The 26487-nt window shown below is 44.6% G+C and overlaps 1 protein-coding gene across 2 annotated transcripts in view; it reads left to right on the top strand.

The window, feature by feature from the left end:
- The window catches only part of SORCS3 (sortilin related VPS10 domain containing receptor 3), a 680789-nt gene that overhangs the window by 374872 nt on the left and 279430 nt on the right, over nucleotides 1–26487 (top strand). For both annotated transcript variants that reach the window (XM_056530530.1, XM_056530531.1), the window contains exon 6: nucleotides 23142–23206. In XM_056530530.1, coding sequence (XP_056386505.1) covers nucleotides 23142–23206 — 65 coding nt within the window. The remainder of the gene's footprint in view (nucleotides 1–23141; nucleotides 23207–26487) is intronic.

Genomic DNA, 26487 nt, shown 5'->3' with positions numbered 1-26487 from the left:
GAGTATTATGTCCCTGTCCCTTGAGTCCATGCCTATTTTTATACATGACAATATCCTGCCGGCTTTGGAAGCAGCAGCCTGACATTGCATGCTATTCTGTAGTCTGTGATCTACAAGTACACCCAGATCCTTCTCTACCAGTGACTCTGCCAGTTTAATCCCCCCTAAGACATACGACGCATGCAGGTTATTAGTACCCAGATGCATAACTTTACATTTATCCACATTGAACCTCATTTGCCAAGTGGATGCCCAGACACTTAGTCTATCCAAGTCATCTTGTAACTTATGCACATCCTCTATAGACTGTACCGTGCTACAAAGCTTGGTGTCATCTGCAAAGATAGAAACAGAGCTGTTAATACCATCCTCTATATCATTGATAAATAAATTAAACAACAGCGGGCCCAGTACTGAACCTTGGGGTACACCACTAATAACCGGGGACCAATCAGAGTACGAATCATTGACCACCACTCTCTGGGTACGATCCATGAGCCAGTGTTCAATCCAGTTACAAACTAAAGTTTCCAAGCCCAAGGACCTTAACTTACCTGTCAGACGTCTGTGAGGGACAGTATCAAATGCTTTGGCAAAATCCAGAAACACTATATCCACAGCCATTCCTCTGTCAAGGCTTCTACTCACCTCTTCATAAAAGCAAATTAGATTGGTTTGACAACTTCTATCCTTAGTAAACCCATGCTGGCTATCACTTATAATACAATTATCCCCTATGTATTCCTGTATGTAATCCCTTATAAGTCCTTCAAACAATTTACCCACAATGCACGTTAAACTTACCGGTCTATAGTTTCCTGGGGAAGACCTAGAGCCCTTCTTGAAGATTGGCACCACATTCGCCTTGCGCCAGTCCCTTGGCACAATACCAGACACCATAGAATCTCTAAATATCATGAACAGGGGTACAGATATTACTGAACTTACCTCTCTAAGAACTCTTGGGTGTAGTCCATCCGGCCCTGGGGATTTGCTTACATTTATATCACTTAACTTACCTTGTACCATCTCTACATTAAGCCAGTTCAGTACATTACATGATGTGTTACCAGCACTGACCTGGCCAATGTCAGCTCCTTTTTCCCTAGTATATACAGAACTAAAGAACCCATTCAGTAGCTCCGCCTTCTCTTGATCGCCTGTGACAACCTCCCCATTATCATTATTATTATTAAGGGGCCTTAAAGGAGAACTGTAGTGCAAAATAACTTATCCCCTATCTGAAGGATAGGGGATAAGTTATAGATTGCGGGGGGTCCGACCTCTGGGACCCCTGCGATCTCCTGTACGATGCCGCGGCAGTATGCTGAAATGGGGCGTTCCGTCCCCACGTGACAAAGCGGCAGACAGGCCCCCTTCATGTATCCCATAGATGGGGCGTGTCTACCTCAGCTTCCTGCTGGAGACGACATGGTGCTTCCTGCAGACTGCCCGGGCCCCTTACAGGAGATCACTGGCCCCAGCAGTTGGACCCCCGCGATCTATAACTTATCTCCTATCCTCAGTTAGGGGATAAGTTATTGCACTACAGTTCTCCTTTAAATGTCCATGCAAATCTATTGCAATTCCCCATTGTGTGGACTTAAAGGGGTACTAGGCCCCTAGACATCTTATCCCCTATCCAAAGGATAGGGGATAAGATGTCAGATCGCTGCGGTCCTGCTGCTGGGGAGCCCCGGGATCACCGCTGCGGCACTGCGCTATCATTACTGCACAGAGCGAGTTCGCTCTGTGCGTAATGACAGGCGATACAGGGGACGGAGCAGCGTGACTTCATGGCTCCGCCCCTCGTGACGTCACGTCCCGCCCCCTCAATACAAGTCTTTGGGAGGGGGCGTGGCGGTCGTCACGCCCCCTGCCATAGACTTGCATTAAGGGGACGGGCCATGATGTCACGAGGGGCGGAGCCATGACGTCACGTTGCTCAGTCCCCTGTATCGCCTGTCATTACGTACAGAGCGAACTCGCTCTGTGCAGTAATGATAGTGGGGTGCCGCAGCGGTGATCCCGGGGGTCCCCAGCAGTGGGACCGCGGTGATCTGACATCTGGATAGGGGATAAGATGTCTAGGGGCGTAGTACCCCTTTAAAGGGTCATTCTAGGAATAAAAAAACTGGTATTTTTTCTTTCAAAGTCAGCGCCCTCCTTGGCTCCATTCACTTCAATTGAACTGAGCTGCAGAACCACACCCAAACTGAAGATAAACAGCAAGAGGGCTTTGAAAGTTAAAAAGTCCTGTTTTTTTTTTTTATTCCTGGAATACCCCTTTAATATGGATTTCACCCTATATCAGTGTTTCTCAACAAGGGTCCCTCCAGCTGTTGCAAAACTACATCTCCCAGCTTGCCCGGACAGTTAGTAGTTTTGCAACAGTTGGAGGCACCCTAGTTAGAAAACATTGCTTTATACATTAAACGCGTGAAATTGAAGATGGAAATCTACAAAATACTAGTTTTCCTACAAAGAATTTTTCCTTACATGTGAATGAAATTTTAATGAACCCTATTAACGAGTGTTATACCGTAAATTACTGCAGATTTCTCTTTTCTCCACGAAGCAATTCTGCAGCATCGGAATTCACCCTCAAGGCTAAGCATCCAACCATTCTCTGATCTGATGAGTTCATTGTATATGAATATTGGAAAGGAAAACTAGATAGATTTTTTTGATTTTCAACACTTTAATGGAATATTTTGAATGGGGTGCTTGGCTGAAAAAAATAAAAAAAAATAAAAAAAAAATATATATATATATATATATATATATAAATATACACATACACACACACACCCTGTTCCAAATTATTATGCAAATTATATTTATCTCATTTACATAAATAATTGATGTAAATAACAGCATAATTCTCATGTTATCAACTATCAAGAGTACAATAGTTATTTTTTTAAACATAATAAATAAACTTACAATGCACTGTTTCAAATTATTACACGCAGTAAGTTTCAAAACACTTTATAGGTTGCAAAGAACTGAAAATTGTCATTTGTTGTGTTTGCAGCATATTTACTGATATCAAAAGCTATTTCAATCAAACTTTTAACAACATTTTAACTTTTTTAACATTTTAAGAGGTCACGTTACATTATAACATAGGACCCCTTATTTGAAAGCAGCTTCACAAGTCTTGCGCCCATTGAATTTGTGATTTTTTGGACAGTTTCTGCTTGAATTTGTTTGCAAGATGTCAGAATAGCCTCCCAGAGCTGCTGTTTGGATGTAAAGTGCCTCCCACCCTCAGAGATCTTTTGCTTGAGGATGCTCCAAAGGTTCTTAAAGGGGTACTCCTCCCCTAGACATCTTATCCCCTATCCAAAGGATAGGGGATAAGATGTCAGATCGCCGCGGTCCCACTGCTGGGGAGCCCTGGGATCCTCGCTGCGGCACCGCGCTCTCATTACAGCACAGAGCGAGTTCGCTCTGTGCGTGATAACGGGCGTATCGTCATGGTTTCGCCCCTCGTGACATCACGGCCCGTCCCCTTAATGCAAGTCTATGGGAGGGGGCGTGACGACCGCCACGCCCCCTCCCATAGACTTGTATTGAAAGGGGCGGGCCGTGATGTCACAAGGGGCGGAGCCGTGACGTAACGATGCTCCGGCCCCTGTACTGCGTGTCATTACGTGCAGAGCGAACTCGCTCTGTGCTGTAATGATAGCGCAGTGCCGCAGCGGGGATCCCGGGGCTCCCCAGCAGCGGGACCGCGGCGATCTGACATCTTATCCCCTATCCTTTGCATAGGGGATAAGATGTCTAGGGGCGGAGTACCCCTTTAATAGGATTGAGGTCAGGGGAGGATGGAGCAGCCATTGATGCTGAGGTATTCTTTGCAGCATGAGATGTTACATTGTCATGCATGAAGATGATTTTATTACGGAAAGCATAGTTCTTCCTTCTGTACCAGGGAAGAAAGTGGTCAGTCAGAAACTCCACATACTTTGCAGAGGTCATCTTTACACCTTCGGGGACCCTTAAGGGGCAGACCAGCTCGCTTCCCATGATTCCAGCCGAAAACATGACTCCACCACTGCCTTACTGACATTGCAGCCTTGTTGGAACAGTGTGGCTGTCAATCAACCATCCACTACTCCATCCATCTGGACCATCCAGGGTTGCACGGCACTCATCAGTGAATAGGACTGTTAGTCTTATTTTTTTTTGCCCAATGCAGGCATTTCTGCTTGTCAGCATTGGTTAGTGGTGGCAGAATAGAAGGTTTATGCACAGTTGCAAGGCTCTAGAGGACTCTACACCTTGATGTCTGTGGGACTCCAGAGGCACCAGCAGCTTCAAATATATGTTTGCTGCTATGTAATGGTATTTTAGCAGCTGCTCTCTTGAGCCGATGCATGGATCTGGCAGAAATCTTCCTCAATGTTCCTTTGTCTGCATGAACCTGTCTGTGCTCTGAATCAGCCACAAATCTCTTACTAGTGTGATGATCATGCTTACGTTTTCGTGAAATATCTAATGTTTTCATATCTCGTCCAAGGCATTGAACTATTTCACTCTTTTTGGCAGCAGAGAGATCCTTTTTCTTCCCCATATTGCTTGAAAATGGTGTCTGCTTAATAATGTGGAACACCCACCTTAGTAGTTTTTCCTTAAATTGGGCTCACCTTGCAATCTAATTATCACAGGTGTACGAGATTGTTTTCAGTGATCAAAAGAGCCTGAGACACTTAAATATAATTTGCACAATAATTTGGAACAGGGTGTATGTTAATGTTTTGTGTTTGGCATATTCTAATGTGTCCTTCCTTATCTATCTTTATCGCCAAACATATCAAACATATTCTCAAAGGGGTACTCTACTGCCCCAGCGTTTGGAACATTCTGTTCCGAACGCTGGGTGACGGCTGCGGAGGTCGTGACGTCACACCATGCCCCCTCCCATAGACTTGCATTGAGGGCGTTATGTGATGGCCCGAGGGGTGTGTCCGTGACGCCACGACCCCCGCACTCCGCACACAGTGTTCGGAACAAAATGTTCAGAACGCTGGGGCGGTGGAGTACCCGTTTAAATGTGTGCTACCAGAGGAACAGCTGAGAAATTGTTAAGTGAAGAGAAAAAAGTATTTGACCCCCTGCTGATTTTATACGTTCGCTCACTGAGAAAGGCTCAGTCTATAATTTTAATGGTTGATTTAGAGACCGAATACCAACAACAAGATCAAGAAAAAAAGCATTATAATTACTTATCACAAACTGTGCTGGCTTTAGCATGCTTCTGCGTGATTCACACTGACAGAAGTTGTGTAGACATCTTATTGTCTGTCTGGTGTTGTCTCAGCAACTCTCCTGCTCCTCTCTCTGTCCTGACAGGGAGTTGTGTAGTCCTCTCATTGCCAGTGTGGTATTGTCTCCAGCTTCCTGTCTCCTCCCTCTCTCCTGATAGGAAGTTGTGTAATCATCTCATTGTCAGTGTGGTGTTGTCTCAGCAGCTTCCCGGCTTCTCCCTTCCTCTTAAGGCAATGCATCTTCCTTTGTTGTCTCAGGAGGCTTGCCTCTGAGATCTAACCCCACCCCATCTCTCATCACCTCTGCTTGGCCCCTACATCACCACCAAGAATGAGATTTGGTTACAACATTTTGTCTTATTTCGAGCCATGCCACAGGCAGAGGAGCAGACAGGAAATGCATAGCAAGGGCTGCAACCTTACCATGTGATAGTCTGCTGTGAAATTAGATGTTCTGCAACAGCTTTGGCAGAAGTGCTGTGGGAGGGGAGGAGGCTGTGTGGGATGGGAGGAGGTTGTGTGGGAAGGCTGTAATTGAGAGCTGTGGTAAAACAATGAATTCTGGGAATTACAGTACTAAACAATAGCTCAATCAGAAAGTACAGGACTAAGAGCACCAAAACAAGCAGACAGGTAAGCAATGCTATGTACTTCTACAACATTTTTTTTTTTTTACTTGCTCTCGGAGTAGAAATAGTGTTGCAGATGCAGATGCATGAACAATTCGGTCACCCCTCGTCAGGGGCGTGCACATATAGACTAAAAAGGGGGCTTGAGCCCCTGTCCTTTTAATGCACCTGCCCTATAATGGCCTCACTGATTGGGACCTGCGTGGAGTGATGTGGGTCCCATTCAGCTGACATGATGTCCCTTACCTCAGGAACTGGGTTGTGTAACATGTAAAGTATTTACAAACATTTTTTAATTAGAAGTGCCCTTTTTCCTACTTGAGCCCCTTTCCCCCCAAAATATCTGTGCACGTCCCTGCCCTTCCCATAGATATAGAATCAAAGGCGAATGACCAGGGAGTCAGGAGTTTGTCTGGCGCAGAGAGGAACCATCAGACAGCCAAGTAAAATCAATGGATTTATTAGATGCAACGCGTTTCGCTGCGCATGCGCAGCTTCATCAGGCATTCGATGCCTGATGAAGCTGCGCATGCGCAGCGAAACGCGTTGCATCTAATAAATCCATTGATTTTACTTGGCTGTCTGATGGTTCCTCTCTGCGCCAGACAAACTCCTGACTCCCTGGTCATTCGCCTTTGATTCTACACCTATCCAGGAGGGCTGCAGTGGACCTGCCTTCATGTCTCTTCTGCTCCTAACCTTGTTGTGTGTGGGCGCACAACCAACTTCGGTAAGCGGCTTGGGAATCACCTTCCCCTACCCCCACCTGCAAGATCTACTGATCCCGCACATGAGGCGCCTTCCTTTCTCTAGACTTCCCATAGATAGACACATTTTGAGAGTAGCCAGAGATGATTCCTTTCCAAGTTAAAGGGGTACTCCGGCCCTAAGACATCTTATCCCCTATCCAAAGGATAGGCGATAAGATGTTTGACCGTCACTGGGGACCCCCGCAATCTTGCATTCAGCACCCACCTCTTTGAGCTGCATGCCGCGCTGCCAGCTCACAGACTGCCGGGTGCCGACCACGGGGCCGAAGTATTGTGACGTCACGACTCCGCAACCATGTAATGTCACCCCCCACCCCTGCTATGCAAGTCTATGGGAGGGGGCGTGACGCCAGTCACGCCCCTCCCATAGACTTGCATAGCGGGGGGTGACATCACACGGGGGCGGAGCCCGGGAGTTTGTGAGCTGGCAGGGGATAGGGGATAAAATGTCTTAGGGCCGGATTACCCCTTTAACATGAATAATACCAGCAAATGGTGCCAATAATTTCCACAATATCATTAGTTCACCCTTCCTGGCCAGATCCTGGTTTGTTGCCCAATAATCTTCACTCCAGCACCAGTATAGAGCAGAGCTTTGGTATCGCGGCATTACCGCATTGTATTTGTCATTACTGAAGGATTATCTGTATGAATGGGATTTTCAGAAGAGCAAATCATATCAGTATATATAATGTAATCTGCTCTCCCATCTTATTGCACATACAGAATCCTCAATGACTATAGACCAGAAGTACTTGTAAGAGGCTGAATCTAATGAATAGTAATCTGGCCAGGACTGGAATAGTGGACTTGATATATGGCGGCGGCTGCCGAAGCTGACATGAAGATCTATACCTGACGGCTGCGTACGCCATCGGAGCGTCTTCAGGGGGATCAGCACCTACTGGGCCACAATCTGCTAATGAATGGATTGTGGAACACGGGGAGATGGGATTTCTTGTGTCAGCAGATTACTTACTTGGTGTTTACAGTGCGCTAAAGCGGATAGATTTTTACTTTACGGGAAGTGGAGGTATTGAGCTGACAATGTGTAAGAGCGTGTAGTAAAATGACCAGTGGTTACTAAGGCATTCATTATATATATACAGTGCACATATACTTTTTTATATATATATATATATATATATATATATATATATATAGTTTAATTAATCTTTAAAGGGGTACTCCGGTGCTTACACATCTTATCCCCTATCCAAAGGATAGGGGATAAGATGCCTGATCGCGGGAGTCCCACCGCTGGGGACCCCAGGGATCTTGCACGCGGCACCCCGTTTTTAATCAGTCCCCGGAGCGCGTTCGATCCGGGTCTGATTACCGGCGAGTGACGTCACGCTTCGCCTCTCAATGCAAGCCTACGGGAGGGGGCATGATAGCTGTCACGCCCCCTCCTGTAGGCTTGCATTGAGGGGCGGAGCGTGAGGTCACACGGGGGCTGAGGCGTGACGTCACATGCCGACCGCCCTGTGGTCGCCGGTAATCAGACCCGGATCGAACACGCTCCGGGAACTGATTAGAAACGGGGTGCCGCGTGCAAGATCACGGGGCTTCCCAACGGCGGGACTCCAGTGATCAGGCACCTTATCCCCTATCCTTTGGATAGGGGATAAGATGTCTAAGCACCGGAGTACCCCTTTAAAGAGATTGTATAGGCTCTCCTGATATGTGAATTTTAGTAAATACATAATGCATCCTCCTTTAAAGGGGTTGTCCACTGGCCAGCATTTGGAACATTTAGCTCCGAACGCCGTGTGCGCAATGCGGGGGCTGACCATGCCCCTCATGCTGTCAGGCTACACACCCTCAATGTAAGTCTATGGGAGGGGGCGTGACAGCCATCACGCCCCCTTCCATAGGCTTGCATTGAGGGGGTGTGACCTGACAGCACGAAGGGGCGTGTCCGACAATTACAGCGCGCACACGGAATTCGGAGCTAAATGTTCCGAATGCTGGCCAGAGGGGTACTACTTTAAAGGGGTACTCTGACTCTGGCATTAAAAACAGTACCTAAACCACTATAAATCCAATTATGGGGGGTCTTACCTCTATACTTACTGGTTGAACAGTTGCTCAGTACTACAATTCCCAGAATGCATTGCTTTCCCTCAGCTCTTTGTCACAGTCCATTCACCCTGCCTACTCTTTTCCTAAAGCTCTCCTGCCAGTTACCCACCGAGAGCTTATGCAGAATATCTCACCCCACACAGGGGTCAAGTCCTAGGGGGAAAAAAGTATGGGAACTCACCCAAGATTTCCACTCAAAGACTAATCCTGCAGCACTACTAATGGGAATGGTGTTTCTGCTGTGGAAAAAGTGCAGGAACTCTGTTCCCATGCGTTCCTACAGGACTTGATCTCACAGCAGAAACTTGGGTTGCAACACTTGCTGTATTCATTCCCTGGCTGCTCCTCTAAACCTCATCCCCCCTAAATGTTTCAATAAATATATATATGTATATAGGGTATATGAGAGAGCGAGAGAGATGGTGTTATAGCTGTAGGGGCTTGTGAGACGTGGTGATTCACTCAGGGGGTGGGGTTAGAGCTTAGAATCAAGATACAGCCGCGCCTCCTGAAACAGCAGAGGATGATGTGTTGTTTCTGGAAAGAGGGAGGAGCCGGGAAGCTGCTGAGTCAACACCACACTGACAACGATTGGACTACACAACTTCTTTTAGGGGTAAATCACACAAAAGCATGCAGGAGCCAGTACAATTTGTGATAACATTATATTTGTAAATTATATATCTTGGGGTAAAAGTTTTATTTAACCCCTTAAGGACCCAGCCCATTTTCAACTTAAGGACCCGGGCATTTTTTGTACATCTGACCACTGCCTGAAGCATTATTAACTCTTGGATGCTTTTACTTTTCATTCTGATTACAAGATTGTTTTTTTTTTGTGACATATTCTATTTTAGGTTAGTGGTACATTTTCGTCGATGCTTGCTTAATTTCTTGGTGAAAAATTCAAAATTTTTATTAAAAATTTGAAAATTTTGCTTTTCTTTTGAAAATCTGAAGGGACAGATGTTACAGAACTACAACTCCCAGAATGCCTGGGCAATCCAGGCATGCTGAGAGTTGTAGTTTGGCCACATCTGGAGGGCTACCATTTGTGCACCACTGTAACAGTGGTCTCCAAACTGTGACCCTCCAGATGTTGCAAAACTACAACTCTCAGCATGCCCAGACAGCCTTTGGCTGGTTGCCACAGTAAAGATCACTTTACTTTCACTTTCGATCCGGGGTCCCCAGGCATCTTCTTCTCAGGTACCGGCCTCCATCTTCGGCGCTCACTCCCGTTGTCTGCCACCAGCTCAGTGCACATGTGCAGTGCTAGAGACAGGGAGCGAGCTCTGTGCCCCTAGTGAAAGCAGAAGCAGCGCGTCTCCGGCACCAGGAGAAGAAAGGAGTACGGGCACTGTATATCATAAAGGTGCACATAATACTTATAGGCTCAGTGGAGTCACGCCGGCCCGCACCTCATGGACATCAGGGGTGGGGACCTGTGTGTCAATCACACAGTGATCCCTGCGCTCACTTACAGGGGACAGGCATGGCGGAGGTGGGGCATTACGATCCCCGGCCACGCCTATCCGACAGTTGCTGACCGCACAATAAGGTATAGCTGAATTACAAGTGTCATCTTCTATACTATCCTGGTATTAGTCTGGGGGCTACAATATTCATGACAGTTACGCTTTAACACCCCACAGGTGTTTGATGACTTTTCGTTAAAGTTGGATGTGTAAATGAATTTTTTTTCCCGTGGTGTGAGGCCATGAGTAGTGTTGAGCGGCATAGGCCATATTCGAATTTGCGAATATTCGCGAATATATGGACGAATATTCGTAATATTCTCGTTTTATTTTCGTATATGCGAATATTCACGAGTACGAAAATTAACATATGCGAAAATTTGCATATACAAAAATTAGCATAAACGAAAATTCGCATATGCGAAAATTAGCATATGTTACTTTTCGCATATGCGAAAATTCGCACACCAGTCTCACACAGTAGTATTAGAGACTTCTTACACCACATAAGCTGGAAGCAGAGAGGGGTGATCACTGTGATGTGTACTGTGAAAAAAAAAAAATGAATATTCGTAATTACGAATATATAGCGCTATATTCGCGAATATTCGCGAATTCGCGAATATGCGATATTTGCGAATAAAATTCGAATTGCGAATATTCGCGAGCAACACTAGCCATGAGGGGGGCATGGCATGACATCGCGTCCCCAGTTCGGGAAACACACAGGTTGGCATAGAATGCGGGTGCTGCACGGTGATCCCAGGGGGATTTGGAAATGGGATAAGCTGTCTTTGGCCGGAATACCCCTTAAAGAGTTTGGGAATGCTTTGATGATTTTTGGTGGCATATTCCCTCCTGTTCTTCTCAGTATTGCAGGTCACCTCTCTACGATCATTCATGACATACATCCCACACAGGTTATCTATGAGGAATGACTACAGATCAGCCGCCACCGGAGACCTTGGGCGATCATTTAATATTTGATAATATTATATTATAGTAATATAATTTCTTTGTATTATTATGTAGTCTGTCTTTCTATGTTCAGTGATAGGTCAGGAACATCCACGTCTGACCGTGACACATGATTCCTCTCTAGTTCTGAACATGATGGGAGTGTTAATGGAAAGTATGTGGATGTAATATTGTAGGAATAATGCTGATCACGTTCCTTGCCGGTTGGATCCTCAGACCTCCTTATGATGGATTTGCATGTTAATCTGGGTTTTGCTACTAAATGATGGGGAAAGCTAAGGAAATACCTATAGTCCACATACATTGAAAATCAATGTTGCGAGCCATGGGACTTCTATATGTCATGGTGAAACATGGTGGCGCTCTATGGGTCACTATTATTTGATGCAGAGGTGGACTGGACATTGTTGCACATGAGGGGAGCTTGGGCTATCTGATGGAGCCAAAGTTGATGTTATTGTGGACACTTTAATAAGGTATAACCTGAGCTAAACCTCATTGTTTCGATACTGGGGCCATAATGGGGGCAAAGGACACTTGTGCCTAAAAAGGTCCACAGGCTCTGTCACATAAAAAGACATTTTTGATGTAGATTCTATGACAGACTGTGCTTTAGGACCTTCAATTTATGCTTAGTTCCCATAGCAGCTGCAGTGGTGTTTCTATTGCCCCTCCAGCATTAACTTTTTTCCAACAAAACAGTGGTGAAAAACCCAAAGTAAATTCATCCCATACTCTTTATGGAAGCTGCACAGCCCTTGTCCCCTCCAGCATTGCATAGACTGTATTACGATAAAAGGCTGGGGCTATGTAATGACTTTGGTAGCACAACCAAAGTTCACCATATTGAGCTGCTTTCATCACAGCTACTGAATTGGATTGTGGTTCTGTTACGATACACAATACACAAGTTGCGTTGCGAGCTGCAACTACTGTCAGCAATTCATCATGGAAGGATTTTTGGTTACTTGTCGGGTCCCGGTTGCATCAACTTATGTGCCACAACACAACGTTCACCCGGAAGGGCTACATCGGGATCTTTGGCCTTTCCACTTGTGTAGCAGCCAAAGTTGCTTTGCAGCCTTGGCCTTGGGTCTGATAAAAAGCTGTGGTTATCGAAAGTTGAGCAAATCAATTCTCAACAAATAAAGTTAATTTTGAATTTCTCAAAAAAATTGGATCTGCCCTAATCTGACACTTTTAAGATTCTTTATTCGTGAATTGAGTCCCATCTTATGTTGATAGTTTAGGGCATTATGGAGAGTATGTACAGAAGCAGGGACACCTGTCAAAGAAAGGAGTCCCTGTTTCAGTATTCTAACTGGCTGGCAAAGAATACACTGTAAGCCTTGTGACTCATTTAAGATTTGCTGGCCCATCAAATGTGGAATGGTGCCTGGAGATAAACTGCGATGCTGCATGCATCACTGCTTACTTTCTATCTTAACTCTTCACATAGGCCAGCAAACCAATCAGTGTACTGTACAGAATCAGGTACGCCTGTTATTGACAAGAGTCCCTGCTATTATACTAGTACTTTTGAAAACAAATCTGAATCAGAAATTAAAATTAAATCCAATAGTTGATTTGAGTGAATGGGCCAGAGACAAATTTTGGCGAAATTTGCTAATTTAGCTCTACTACACCATATGAAATAGAGCTAAATCCATCATTTTGAGGCTAGTGAACATATAGTCCTTCACTAATGAATTTTAGCAGTTGCCACTTGTCCTGGTCCTGGTCATCAACTTTAACTTCTGGGAAAACATTATAGGAAGTGATGCCGCTTCCAATAATGATAAACTTTTTGGTTGCCTTTTATTTCTGTATAAACATGTTGTAAGATCAGCAATGTCAAGTTTTGCTGCATATGACAAACTCAGCTCTGCAACATCTGATCTAGATGTCCATAAAACAGGGGCCAATAAAGAGTGCTGTCTCCGTTTGCTTCTCGCTCTTGTCTTGAGGCTGCACACCTCTCTCCTCCATATTCCTACTGACGTCCTCCCTTATTCCTAAGAAAGTCGCTGGCGGGGAGCGTTACATGGGGATCTGTCTCTTTTGTGTGGGTTCCTGCACGATTGAAATATACAATGATAAATCCTCTCAGATTGTTTCCATCTCAACTCATTACACCAAGATGGAATATGCAGCCTGTAATTATGGATTCAGCAGAGATTGAGGGCGGCCATTGAGCTAAATAAATTCTCCTCCGCGTAAACATTTGTTTTGGGGGGATGCAGCACTCGGTGAATAATGGAACTCTCGCCTGATTTTATTATTATTATGTTTTTTAATAGATTTGTAAAAAGTTTGCTAAAAAAGCTGCAAAATCGGAAAAGCGTAGGCGAGCGCCAAAGTTGTTTGGTAGGGAACAGAAGAAGCTGTTCAGTGCTGGGTCTCATGGGCCATTTATGATCGCGCTGACTCTACCCCAGGGGTCAAGTCCTGGGGAAAAAAGTGTGGGAACGCACCCGTGATTTCCACTCAAGTGCTAGTCCTGCAGGACTCCTGCTAATGGGAACAGTGTTCCTGCTCTGGAAAAAGTGCAGGAACTCCGTTCCTGTGTGTTCCTGCAGGACTTGAGCCCTGCTCTACCCCAAGTGGGAGACAACCAAATAACTTAATATGATGTATATAGAGAGTTTAATGTTTTCTTTGCCATTCTTTCACAGAAGGTTGCTGGGGTACAATGTGTCAAATATTTACCCCATAAATGTACCCAATAAAATGGATTTCTGCTATAATTTATTGAAATTTCTGGAGTAAACTATAGTAAGTCCCTTGGGTTGTGAGACTTACTAGGTAATTTTATCTTCAAAGTAGATCATTTTGATACATTTTACTTGCACTACATTTGATAAATTGTAACAAACTACTCTCATAATGGAAGGCACTATGGGGTAATTTATTAAGACTTGTGTTTTACATGCCAGTCTCAAGTATACTCTGCCGGTCTACTTTTGCACCTTGTAGGGAGTGGCATAATTTATGGAAATTTATGGAGTAAATTATAGTAAGCTTATTGGGTAGTAAATTACCCCGCCCCCCTCTCGCTAAACCCTTTCCCCCCTTTTTTTTTTTTTTTTTTTTTTACAAAATTTGAACACCCGCTCCTCAAAAGAAATAAAAATAAATAAACAATAATAAAAAAAAAAAAAATAATAATATATATATATATATATATATATATATATATATATGTGTGTGTGTATGTATTATTATTATTTTTTAATTATTATTATAATATTAATAATAAAAAAAATAATATATAGATATTTTTTTTTCAGGGGGGGTGTTCAAATTTTGTTTAAAAAAAAGGGGGAAGGGTTTAGCGAGAGGGGGGCAGGGTATTTTACTACCCAATAGGCTTACTATAATTTACTCCAGAAATTTCCATAAATTAAAGCAATTAGGCCACTCCCTACAAGGTGCAAAAGTAAACTGGCAGAGTATACTTTAGACTGGCATGTAAAACACAAGTCTTAATAAATTACCCCATAGTGCCTTCCATTATGAGAGTAGTTTGTTACAACTAACAACAAATTAACCCATAGGGGTTAAATAATCCTCTTCTAAACGTATTGACAATAATAATACTTAACTTTTATTATGTGCTTTTAAAAATAAAAAATGTGAGAACACAAAACATTTAGAAGCACACCTCTCATAGTGTCACTGATCTGACATAATGCCCGCGAACACTAGTTCCTCTCTAGTACCACCACTAGTCCCAAATAAATATAACTAATATATTGGCCTCTTATACAGATTCCATAATAATGGAATTCATTAGTAGGGATGAAAAGTGGGCATACTCTCAGGAATATCCGTATGTATTTTGACCTAGTTGATGTAGGTTGGTAACCACACGACTACTTATATATGCAGTGGATGGAGTCCTGAACCAGCCCCTCACCACACTGTGCACTGCGGATGTGGGCTGGATAGTGGTGCAGAGAACTTAGATTGGTTATTAATACATAGTCTATACTCTTTCAGGACATAAGAGGTGCAGATTTAAAATATACTGCTGCAAGGGTGACAGGAGTATATTTTAAATCTGCACCTCTTATGTCCTGAAAGAGTATAGACTATGTATTAATAACCAATCTAAGTTCTCTGCACCACTATCCAGCCCAAACCCCTATGGGTTAATTTGTTGTTAGATGTCTATACCTCTTAACATATTGTCTGGCCAAAAAACAGTAGTGAGATAGTTTGTTACAATGCATCAGTGCAGGTGAAATGTATCAAAATGATCTACTCTGAAGATACAATAAAATGAAAAAGATCAGTTCCTTTTTAAAGTACTTTTTAAACTGTTCACACTTTACAACACCTCTGTCGGAAGAAACTTTCTGGATTAGATTTAGAGAACCTGTCTTGATCATGTGCCCCCTTCCTTTGACTTCTTATAGAATACTGGTTATTTTGAGCTTGATGTCACAATAGAGGGATCAATAATGGATACATTAGAGATTTGCTTATTGAGTCCCTATACTAGTGTTTCCCAACCATTGGGCCTCCAGCCTTTGGCTGTCCAGGCATGCTGGTAGTTGTAGTTTTGCTACAGGGGAGGCACCTTGGTTGGGAGACACTGCCCTATACTGAGATTGATAGTAATTACTACATATAGTCTCAGTTTTAGTGGAGTTCCTGACTGTTGGGGCTTAAATGGTCAATTTTGCTTCAGTGCGTATAAGAAAAACATGTAACTATCTTATCAGAGAAAAATACCCCTTTTTCCACTTTTTAGGATCACGCCACCCTAAAAAAAATTCCAAATTCATCATTCACCCTGAAAAATACTTAAATATGCAAGACAGATCAGGTTACAGCTGCATTTAAAAGTCTATGGAAAGGAAAAGGGGAAAGGAGGAGGAAGCCGCAGAGTAAGGTCCCATTCACCAGCAGACTCTTATTAACCTTAATAACATTTTGCCACTCAGTTGACACTATGTGAGTTTTGGAGTATGGAACTTCTGTAGGAAGAGAATTTTGCCGATTGCATGTACAATGTACATGTACAATCTTGCAGCTAAATCCACCAGAAAAATGCCTGGCAATTTGCTATAGTGAATGGGGCAGCGCTTACTTCTGTTGCAGATTGCCGCAGTTATTAAAGGGGTATTCCGCCCCTAGACATCTTATCCCCTATGCAAAGAATAGGGGATAAGATGTCAGATCGCCGCGGTCCCGCTGCTGGGGACCCCCGGGATCCCCGCTGCGGCCCGCGCTCTCATTACAGCACAGAGCGAGTTCGCTCTGCACGTAATGATGGGCGGTACAAGGGCCGGAGCATTGTTACGTCACGGCTCCGCCCCTCGTGATGTCACGGCCCACCCCTTTCAATACAAGTCTATAGGAGGGGGCGTGGCGGTTGTCACACCCCCTCCCATAGACTTGCAATAAGGGATCGGGTCGTGATGTCACGAGGGGCGGCGCCATGACATCACGCTGCTCCGTCCCCCATATCGCCCGTCATTACGCACAGAGCGAACTCGCTCTGTGCTGTAATGATAGCGCGGTGCCGCAGCGGGGATCCCGGGGGTCCCCAGCAGCGGGACCGCGGCGATCTGACATCTTATCCCCTATCCTTTGGATAGGGGATAAGATGTCTAGGGGCGGAATACCCCTTTAAGTACTGATTCTGGAAGAGGCTGTGAAGCGGAATCCACATTGAATGTACTTAAGATAACAGGGCCTTAGACAAAAAGAGAGTGACTCAGACTTAAGCAGCTTGTAGTGAGTGTTATAACCGCTTAGTCCTGCTTCATAATGTCTTCCATGATGCTGTTGCTTCTGAGGGTGTGCTATAGATATATAGGGGAGCAGGATCTCTGTATAGAGCAGTGTTTCCCATTCAGTCAAAGGCTGTTCAGACATGCTGGGAGTTGTAGTTTTGCAACAGCTGGAGACACCCTGGTTGGGAAGCACTGGTATAGAGCAGTGGTATCCAACCTGCGGACCTCCAGATGTTGCAAAAAACTACAACTCCCAGCATGCCCGGACAGCCAACGGCTGTCCGGGCATGCTGGGAGTTATAGTTTTGCAACACTGGTATAGAGACATCATTGCAGGTAGCCTGCACCCACTAGCTCAGGATGAACAAGTGAAAATTACAGACGGATCCTTCAGAATTCTTCAGCTTCCGCTGCTTCATCTGAGGTGTAGTGAACCAGGCAGCACATTGTAAATCCCGTAGCACTTGTTGCATTGGCGCCACTAATTGGATTATGTTCATTTACATGTCCTATAATTATTCCTGTAAAGTATTAATATTTCATATCCACGACTCAGGTTGCAGTTTATTAAGCAGTGAAGAGCACTGACTGCACGGGACGTGGCCTCGCGTTTCGTATGTAAATCTAAGAATATTCATTTCGGAAAAGATTTATATAACTTTCTAATTGAGTTTGTATTTCGGTGTCTCGCCACTTTAATTATCTTAGCTTGCTGTCAAAGAACGACAACAGTCTTGTTTACATCCAGAGACTGCAAACCTGAGGGATACAGTCTATCAGTATAGATCATTTTCATACATTTTACCTGCACTGATACATTGTAACAAACCACCACCACTCTCATAATGGCAGACACTATGGGGTAATTTACGTTACACTATGGGGGTTTCACATGCCAGTCTCATGTAAACTCAGCCACTCTACTTTCGCAGTTAGTGAGTGTTGTAACTGCTTAGTCCTCCAGGCTGCTGCTGCTTCTTTATAATGTTTTTTATGCTGCTTCTTACTGTTATCATGGCAGGCATTATGGGGGTAATTTATTAGGACTTGTGTTTCACATGTTTGTCTCATGCAAATTCTGCCAGTCTACTCGCAGCTTGTAGTGGGTGTTATAAATGCTTAGTCCTGCTGTGTAATGTCTTCCATGTTGCTTCTGCTTCTGAGGGTGTTCTATGCATTCTACTCTTGCACTGGTTGTATTGAGAGTCGAAAACCTCTAGAGCTGATTTCCACTACAATTTATGGCCACGCCCTCTCCACAGCAAGCCCCTGCCCACCTGGCAAGCTTGGCGCATATCAGCCAAAAGTGGCTAAAGTGGCTAGACGAAGAGCATAAGAAATTCCACCCTACATATTAACCTTTCTCTTGCCCCTAGGTTTTGTCCCGTAATGGATAGCAGCCTTGTTTTAAAGCCCAAACCCCTTTTGTCCATGAGCTGTATATTGCATCTCAGCCTTAACATTTTGAAGCAGTGCCCCTCTTGGATATGGTTGGTTTCCAATATTGCAGCTCTTTTTCTTATTATCTAGAACACCGCCCAAGTCTGTGGACTACAAGTAATATGGCAGCTTAGCCCAATTTTTCCAGAACAGCACCCCCTTCTTCCTGAGCTGGGTCTGGTATTGTATCTCACCCCCAAAGTTTGACAACAGCACCCAATATTTCTATGGGTTATGTCCCAATTTTTAAAACAGCACCCTCTTCTACATAAGCTGTAACAGCACCCCTCTTATCTTTGGGCTGTCAGGTATTGCAGCTTTGCTTTATTTTCCAGAACAACACTCCTCTTCTCCACGAGTTGTGTCTGGTATTGTATCTAAGCCTCATAATTTGGAAAAAGCCCCCCCCCTGTCTTTGGGTTTTGTCCGGTATTGCATCTTAGCCCCTTTTCCCAGAACAGCACCCTCATCTCTATGAACTCTGTCTGGTATTGTATGTCAGCGCATAATTTAGAAACAGCGCCCCTTATGTTCATGGGTTGTGTCAAGTATTTCAGTTCTGTCCCATTTTGCACCTCTTTAGTCTATGGGCTACATTGTAAATCACATTTTCTATATACATGTTCTGGTAAGAAAGATAATTGTAGGATTTCCCATTGACTTTCATAGGAATTCCTTCTCTCCGCCTCCGCTGTAATTGACATAATGTACGGAGCAGAACATGGGTTAATAAGGGACACGAGTCCCACATGGTCTGCATCATTGTAATGCATTAATAAGTCCGCTTCACAATGATCCCGCCGTCGATGGCGTTTGCTTATTTCCCTCAGTCGTATAGTGTTTTGCCTTCGGAAACGCATGAATTATTAATTTTTTTGCCGAAAGACAAGTCAGTGCGCTCAAGGAATATTTCCCCAGACTCCTTCTCTTCGGGGCACAAGCTTAAACAAGTGTGAAATACAATGTATTTTGCAATCGCCCCCTAAAGAGGCCGGCCCTGATGGGTTAGCATGGCAAATGGGACAGCTGGTTTTATGGCACCCACCCTGTGGACAAGAATTGGGGACAGTGACAGCCCCCGGTGTTGTCAGTTCTCCAAACTTCAAGAACACTTACTTCCCAGAGAAAAACGAGCAACAGGGAAATAAAGATATCTGGCAGCCAGGAAATATCAAGGTCAGAGCAGACTGGCCCGGCATTCTGGGTAATAGGATTTCCAGTCAGATTGAGTTATGATGAAGGATAATACGTTTGAACATGTTGCAATGCAAGACTCAGCTTCTAGTCTCAATGCTTCTGCCGAGAGATCCTGGACTAGAGACGGACACCACTATGATTTAGCTGCACTGGTTGAGAAGCATAGTGCCAGTCAGGGAAGCCAAAGCCAGCTCTGATATTAACCCTTTTTTAATTCCACCCCCCTCACCTAGAGAAACCTTAGCTTGGACCTGTGTCTGGCAACCAGCAGCAGCAGAAGCCCTCCCCCACTGTTCTGTCTCTTAATAATGACCCAACATGCCAAACCCATGCTCCCTGTAAGTAGGACCTCCTAAAGGTAGCTTTCTTCCAGAAGGCAGGGCCACCCTGTAGGTAGTGTCCCCCTCTATGTATGTTCCCCCTGAAGGTAGCGTCCCTCTCTATGTAGGTTCTCCATGAAAGTAGCATCTCCCTCTAGTCTACCGAATGTAGCTTGCTTTCAGTAGGTGGACCCCCCCCCCTCTGAACTTCTCTTCTTATAGGTAGGACCTCCCAGAAGGTAGCTCTCCCCAAATAGGTGAGACCTCCCTGAAGATAGCTTTCCCCAGTAGGGAGGACCAGGGTCAAGTCCTGAGGGGAAAAAAAGTATGGGACCTCACCCAAGATTTCCACTCAAGGGCTGGTTCTGCTAATGGGAACGGTGTTCCTGCTGTGGAACTTGAGCCCTGGGTAGGGCCCTGTGAAGGTAGTTTTCCCCTGTTGGTAGGATTCCCTCTGAATGTAGCTTGCCTTTGTAGGTAGAATTCCACTAAAGGTAGCTTGCCCCCTGTAGATAAGACTCCCTGAAGGTAGTTTGCTGCCCTTTAGATGGATAGGACCACGCTGAAGACTTATAGAAAAAACAAAACGGCATACTCCCACAGTCACTGCCATCTTATTCCGCTTCTAGGCTGCAGGCAGCTTCCTCCTGCAGCCACTAAAGGACGGGAGAATCTCTACATTTAGTACATGCGTGATAACATCTCTCATTTTGCACGTCCCAGGGGAAGAGATGCTCCAGGCCTTTAGTGGCCTCAGGCTACCTGCTGCCCAGAGACTTTACAGCCTAAGACTTTCTAGGACGTCTGTGGCTATGCTAAGCCATATGAGTCCTAGAGCATCCTGTTACCATCTACCTACTGGAATTCCGTGGAGCCCCTGGCGGGTTCTCACAACACCCTGATTAGAAACCACTGGCAGGCCAGACTAAAGGATGACACTCCTAGTGTAAAGCCCCAGCCCCTTCAGTTGTCTGGCAGCCAAAAAAGGAGGAGATCAGGAGAAAAATATTAGGGACAAGTTTTTCTTCTGCTCACATTTATTACTTGGGTTACTACTATGTATTGTATTGTAATGTATGTACACAGTGATCCCACCAGCAGAATAGTGAGTACAGCTCTGGAGTATAATACAGGATATAATTCAGGATCAGTACAGGATAAGTAATGTAATGTATGTACACAATGACCCCACCAGCAGAATAGTGAGTACAGCTCTGGAGTATAATACAGGATATAACTCAGGATCCGTACAGGATAAGTAATGTAATGTATGTACACAATGACCCCACCAGCGGAATAGTGAGTACAGCTCTGGAGTATAATACAGGATATAACTCAGGATCAGTACAGGATAAGTAATGTAATGTATGTACACAGTGACCCCACCAGCAGAATAGTGAGTACAGCTCTGGACTATAATACAGGATATAACTCAGGATCAGTACAGGATAAGTAATGTAATGTATGTACACAATGACCCCACCAGCAGAATAGTGAGTACAGCTCTGGAGTATAATACAGGATGTAACTCAGGATCAGTACAGGAAAAGTAATGTAATGTATGTTCACAGTGACCTCACCAGCAGAATAGTGAGTACAGCTCTGGAGTATAATACAGGAAATAACTCAGGATCAGTACAGGATAAGTAATGTAATGTATGTACACAGTGATCTCACCAGCAGAATAGTGAGTACAGCTCTGAGGTATAATACAGGATATAACTCAGAATCAGTACAGGATAAGTAATGTAATGTATGTACACAGTGACCTCACCAGCAGAATAGTGAGTACAGCTCTGGAGTATAATACAGGATATAACTCGGGATCAGTACAGGATAAGTAATGTAATGTATGTACACAGTGATCTCACCAGCAGAATAGTGAGTACAGCTCTGGAGTATAATACAGGAAATAACTCAGGATCAGTACAGGATAAGTAATGTAATGTATGTACACAGTGACCTCACCAGCAGAATAGTGAGTACAGCTCTGAGGTATAATACAGGATATAACTCAGGATCAGTACAGGATAAGTAATGTAATGTATGTACACAGTGACCCCACCAGCAGAATAGTGAGTACAGCTCTGGAGTATAATACAGGATATAACTCAGGATCAGTACAGGATAAGTAATGTAATGTATGTACACAGTGACCCCACCAGCAGAATAGAGAGTACCGCTCTGGGGTATAATACATTATATAACTCAGGATCAGTACAGGATAAGTAATGTAATGTATGTACACAGTGACCTCACCAGCAGAATAGTGAGTACAGCTCTGGAGTATAATACAGGATATAACTCAGGATCAGTACAGGATAAGTAATGTAATGTATGTACACAGTGACCTCACCAGCAGAATAGTGAGTACCGCTCTGGGGTATAATACAGGATATAACTCAGGATCAGTACAGGATAAGTAATGTAATGTATGTACACAGTGACCTCACCAGCAGAATAGTGAGTACAGCTCTGGAGTATAATACAGGATATAACTCAGGATCAGTACAGGATAAGTAATGTAATGTATGTACACAGTGACCTCACCAGCAGAATAGTGAGTACCGCTCTGGGGTATAATACAGGATATAACTCAGGATCAGTACAGGATAAGTAATGTAATGTATGTACACAGTGACCTCACCAGCAGAATAGTGAGTACAGCTCTGGAGTATAATACAGGATATAACTCAGGATCAGTACAGGATAAGTAATGTAATTTATGTACACAGTGACCTCACCAGCAGAATAGTGAGTACAGCTCTGGGGTATAATACAGGATATAACTCAGGATCAGTACATGATAAGTAATGTAATGTATGTACACAGTGACCTCACCAGCAGAATAGTGAGTACAGGTCTGGGGTATAACACAGGATATAACTCAGGATCAGTACAGGATGTGTCCTTGTGTCAGTATTTACTGTAGTTCTTGCATTCTCTTCATGTCATTATCCTGGAAACTTAGGATGGACAGGATTATTGCATTGTTTGTGCTATGTGGACTCATGACACCCACATGTATACCCAGATACTTAGTACTTCCTCAGCGAGGTTCAGCTGGTGTCCTGTATAGTAATTCACCCGGCATAGACAATTTGAGGTATTTATGCCCCATTGGTCACACAATTAAAATACAATACAGTTTAATAATTTGACTATCTCCTCCTGTCTGTGCTGAAAGAATCTCATTGTGTCTCTCGCTTTCATTCCTTTAGGTCGGTAATGGGCTTAGATAAGGAACCTGACCTTGTGCATATGGAAGCGCGGACAGCTGATGGACGTGAGTACCGCCAGATGAAACACAATGGAAAATCGTAGCCTTTTTACAATGCAGAATCATGAGCTTTTTAATACCTGAAATTTACATTTTAATTGAGCAGCATACGGTGATTTGTGTCTGGCAGCTGACGTCTCCGGCAGCTCTGCGAGAGTCACACGTAGCTGCCCCCTTATGCTCAGACTCATGACTCCTATGTGACTGTATTCATGAAGCACTACAAGTTCCAGCATGACCAGCTAGCAATAAGACTAACAAGCTGTCCTCGCATTTGCAGATTTACCAGTTACTAGAAAGAGAATATGTGTAGAGGGTATGTTCACTTTGCAAATATTCTTAATTAAAATCCTCCTACCATTATGTTCATACAGCTCCTATGCAGAACTATGTGTCTCCATGGTTACAGACTACAAAGTAACCCTATGTAGTCTGATGCTGCAGTCATGTACTACTCCCAATGCTTTGTCCTCTTCATGCGTTACTCCTCTGAAAACATCATATCCTCTATCAAAAGGATAAGGGGTAAGATGTTAGATTGTGGGGATCCCACCGCTAGGGACCCCCTGCGAACTTCACTGTGGCACCCCTGTCATTTGGTGCACGGAGCGAACTACGCTCCATGCCCGATGACTTCTGATGCCAGCCACCACGTCCCCTCCATTCACATCTATGGGAGGAGGTGTGCCGTCCCAGGGATCGCAGAGGGTCCCCAGTGGCGAGACCCCTGTGATCCAACATCTTATGCCCTATCCTGATTTTTTAGAGCGTAGTACCCCATTAACTCTTAGTTGACCCCTGATGCACAATTACATCATGCAGTGCCAGGACATCTATAAAGCAAACGCAAGAGCTGTGCTTACTTTATAGGCAGTAAATGACGGCTGCCATCAGCAGCTGACACTCACAGTCAATGACATCGGTGTGATTGCCAATGTCTGCCATTAACCCCTTTACATGCTTTGGTCAATAGCGATCATGGCACTTAAGAGTCTGAATGACTGGCCTGTTTGCCTGATAGGCACCCACTCAATATATATGCCGGGGGCCCGATTGGTTTCCATGCCAGCCAAATGAATCCAATAATTCTGTCTGTGCTGGCTCCAGGGTGATCTTCTAATAGAGCTGGTCTAAGGCAGACTCTACTAGCAGATCACAGATCTCCATGAGCAAGGCTATACAATTGCATATCATTGTTCAGTTTTAGCAATTTTATTGATTGCCTTAAAAAGTTTTAAATAAAAAAGCCATTCCCCAATAAGTTCAAATAACCCCCTTTTGAAAATTTTATATATATATATATATATATATATATATATATATATTATCTCCGTTCACAGAATTGTATGAACTATCAAAATATAATATTTATGACATCGAACAGTGAATAGCGTAAATAGAAAAAGTAACAAAAATTCAGGATTGCAGAGTATGTGCACAGTGACTTCACCAGCAGAATAGTGAGTACAGCTCTGGAGTATAATACAGGATATAACTCAGGATCAGTACAGGATAAGGAATGTATGTACACAGTGACCTCACCAGCAGAATAGTGAGTACAGCTCTGGAGTATAATACAGGATATAACTCAGGATCAGTACAGGATAAGTAATGTAATGTATGTACACAGTGACCTCACCAGCAGAATAGTGAGTACAGCTCTGGAGTATAATACAGGATATAACTCTGGATCAGTACAGGATAAGTAATGTAATGTATATACACAGTGACCTCACCAGCAGAATAGTGAGTACAGCTCTGGAGTATAATACAGGATATAACTCAGGGTCAGTACAGGATAAGTAATGTAATGCATGTACACAGTCACCCCACCAGCAGAATAGTGAGTACAGCTCTGGAGGGTGTGGTCGCTAGGTGTGTCTGTTGCTGAGCTCCTGAGACTCCAGACTTCCAGAGGAGAGAGGCTGATTTTTCCACCTGCTTTCCCAGGAAGGTGGCAGATTCCTGGGGGAGCCATCAGCATGAATCCCCTGACCTCCACTCCTCGGTCCAGGCTGGCGAGGGGTGTAGAGGGAAAGCTACCAGCCAGTGCCCCGGCTGGAGGGGTTAGAAGATCTGGCAGGGTCCGCAGCGATGTGGATTCTGTCCCTCCAGCAATGGTTGGAAGCCGCAAGGCTCTCAGCCAGGAAGAAAAGCCTGCAAGCAAGACAGGTTTAAAGAAGGTCTCTGCAGCACAGAAGAGCTCCTCCAAGAGCCAGGTTGTGGAGCAGTGGGGCCAGAGAAGACCCAAGGAGTCTATGGCGACATACAGCTCCAGACTTGCTGCCAAGATTGGTGAGTACGAACTCCTTGGGAAGAAGCTGAGGGAGCTGAGAGAGGAGCTAAAGTTTGCCAAGTATCAGGTGAGCACAACTACCAAGCGCAGGAAACCAGAGTACTCTGCAAGGGTTAAGTCCTTGAGGCTGGAGCTGGAGGAGACTGAGCTGAGGAGAATGGCTGTCCTGGAGGGGAGCGATTTATTTAGGGAGAAACTTCTTAATGAGGATCGCTCCTCCAGGATGAAATCCCCAGTAAAAGAAGAGGAGATTGGGGGTGATTGTTCAGCAGATGAGAGCAGTAGTGAGGATGAGGTCCAAGAAATGGAGGCTGAAGAGGCTAAGGTGCTGGCAAGTGGGGAAGCTGTGGAAGCCAAGCCGCAGCCACTGCAGGGTGTGAACATGTCCCAAGCAAGTCTACCTGCAGGACAAGTGGCATTACCACCTTCATCGGGCGAGAGTGCTGGCGAGGAGGAGGAGGGTTGTGGTGGCGCCCTGCTGGCACAAATTGTAAAGATGGAGTCCCCCATGCATTTGGATAATTTTAGTTTTGGCGACGACCTTGGAGAGGAACAAATAATAAAAAAGAAGAAGAAAAGGCAGAAAAAAACATCTGAGCAAGTAAGCCTGATTTATGTTCCTTTTGTGCACCCTGGGCCGGCTGCAAAGTCAGTTCAGGGTGCAGACCCTGGTAATCTGCCTGTCCCCCCTTCTGCAAATGTGGAGCGGGGCCAGAACACCTGGGATAATAAAGTAAAGATGGGGGAAAGCGCTGACCTCGCTTGTCATAGTAGCGGGGCCAGCACCTGCAAAGATACGGCCAAGGGGCCGGACAGTGTTGCGGACAAGGTAGCAGGGGATATTGGCGTTGCGGGGCACTCCTCTGCAGGTGAGGGGGGGAGTGTCCAGGTGGCAGAGGTTGGTATGGAGCTCGGGCGGCCGGGCAATTATAAAGACAAGGGAGAGGGCAGCTCCCAGAACAGGTCTGGCACTGCAGGGCACTCCTCTGCA

Source organism: Hyla sarda, chromosome 7 (assembly GCF_029499605.1).
Source record: "Hyla sarda isolate aHylSar1 chromosome 7, aHylSar1.hap1, whole genome shotgun sequence".
Taxonomy (NCBI): domain Eukaryota; kingdom Metazoa; phylum Chordata; class Amphibia; order Anura; family Hylidae; genus Hyla; species Hyla sarda.
Note: the sequence above shows the minus strand (reverse complement) of the source record. Positions and strands in the feature narration are given on the sequence as shown.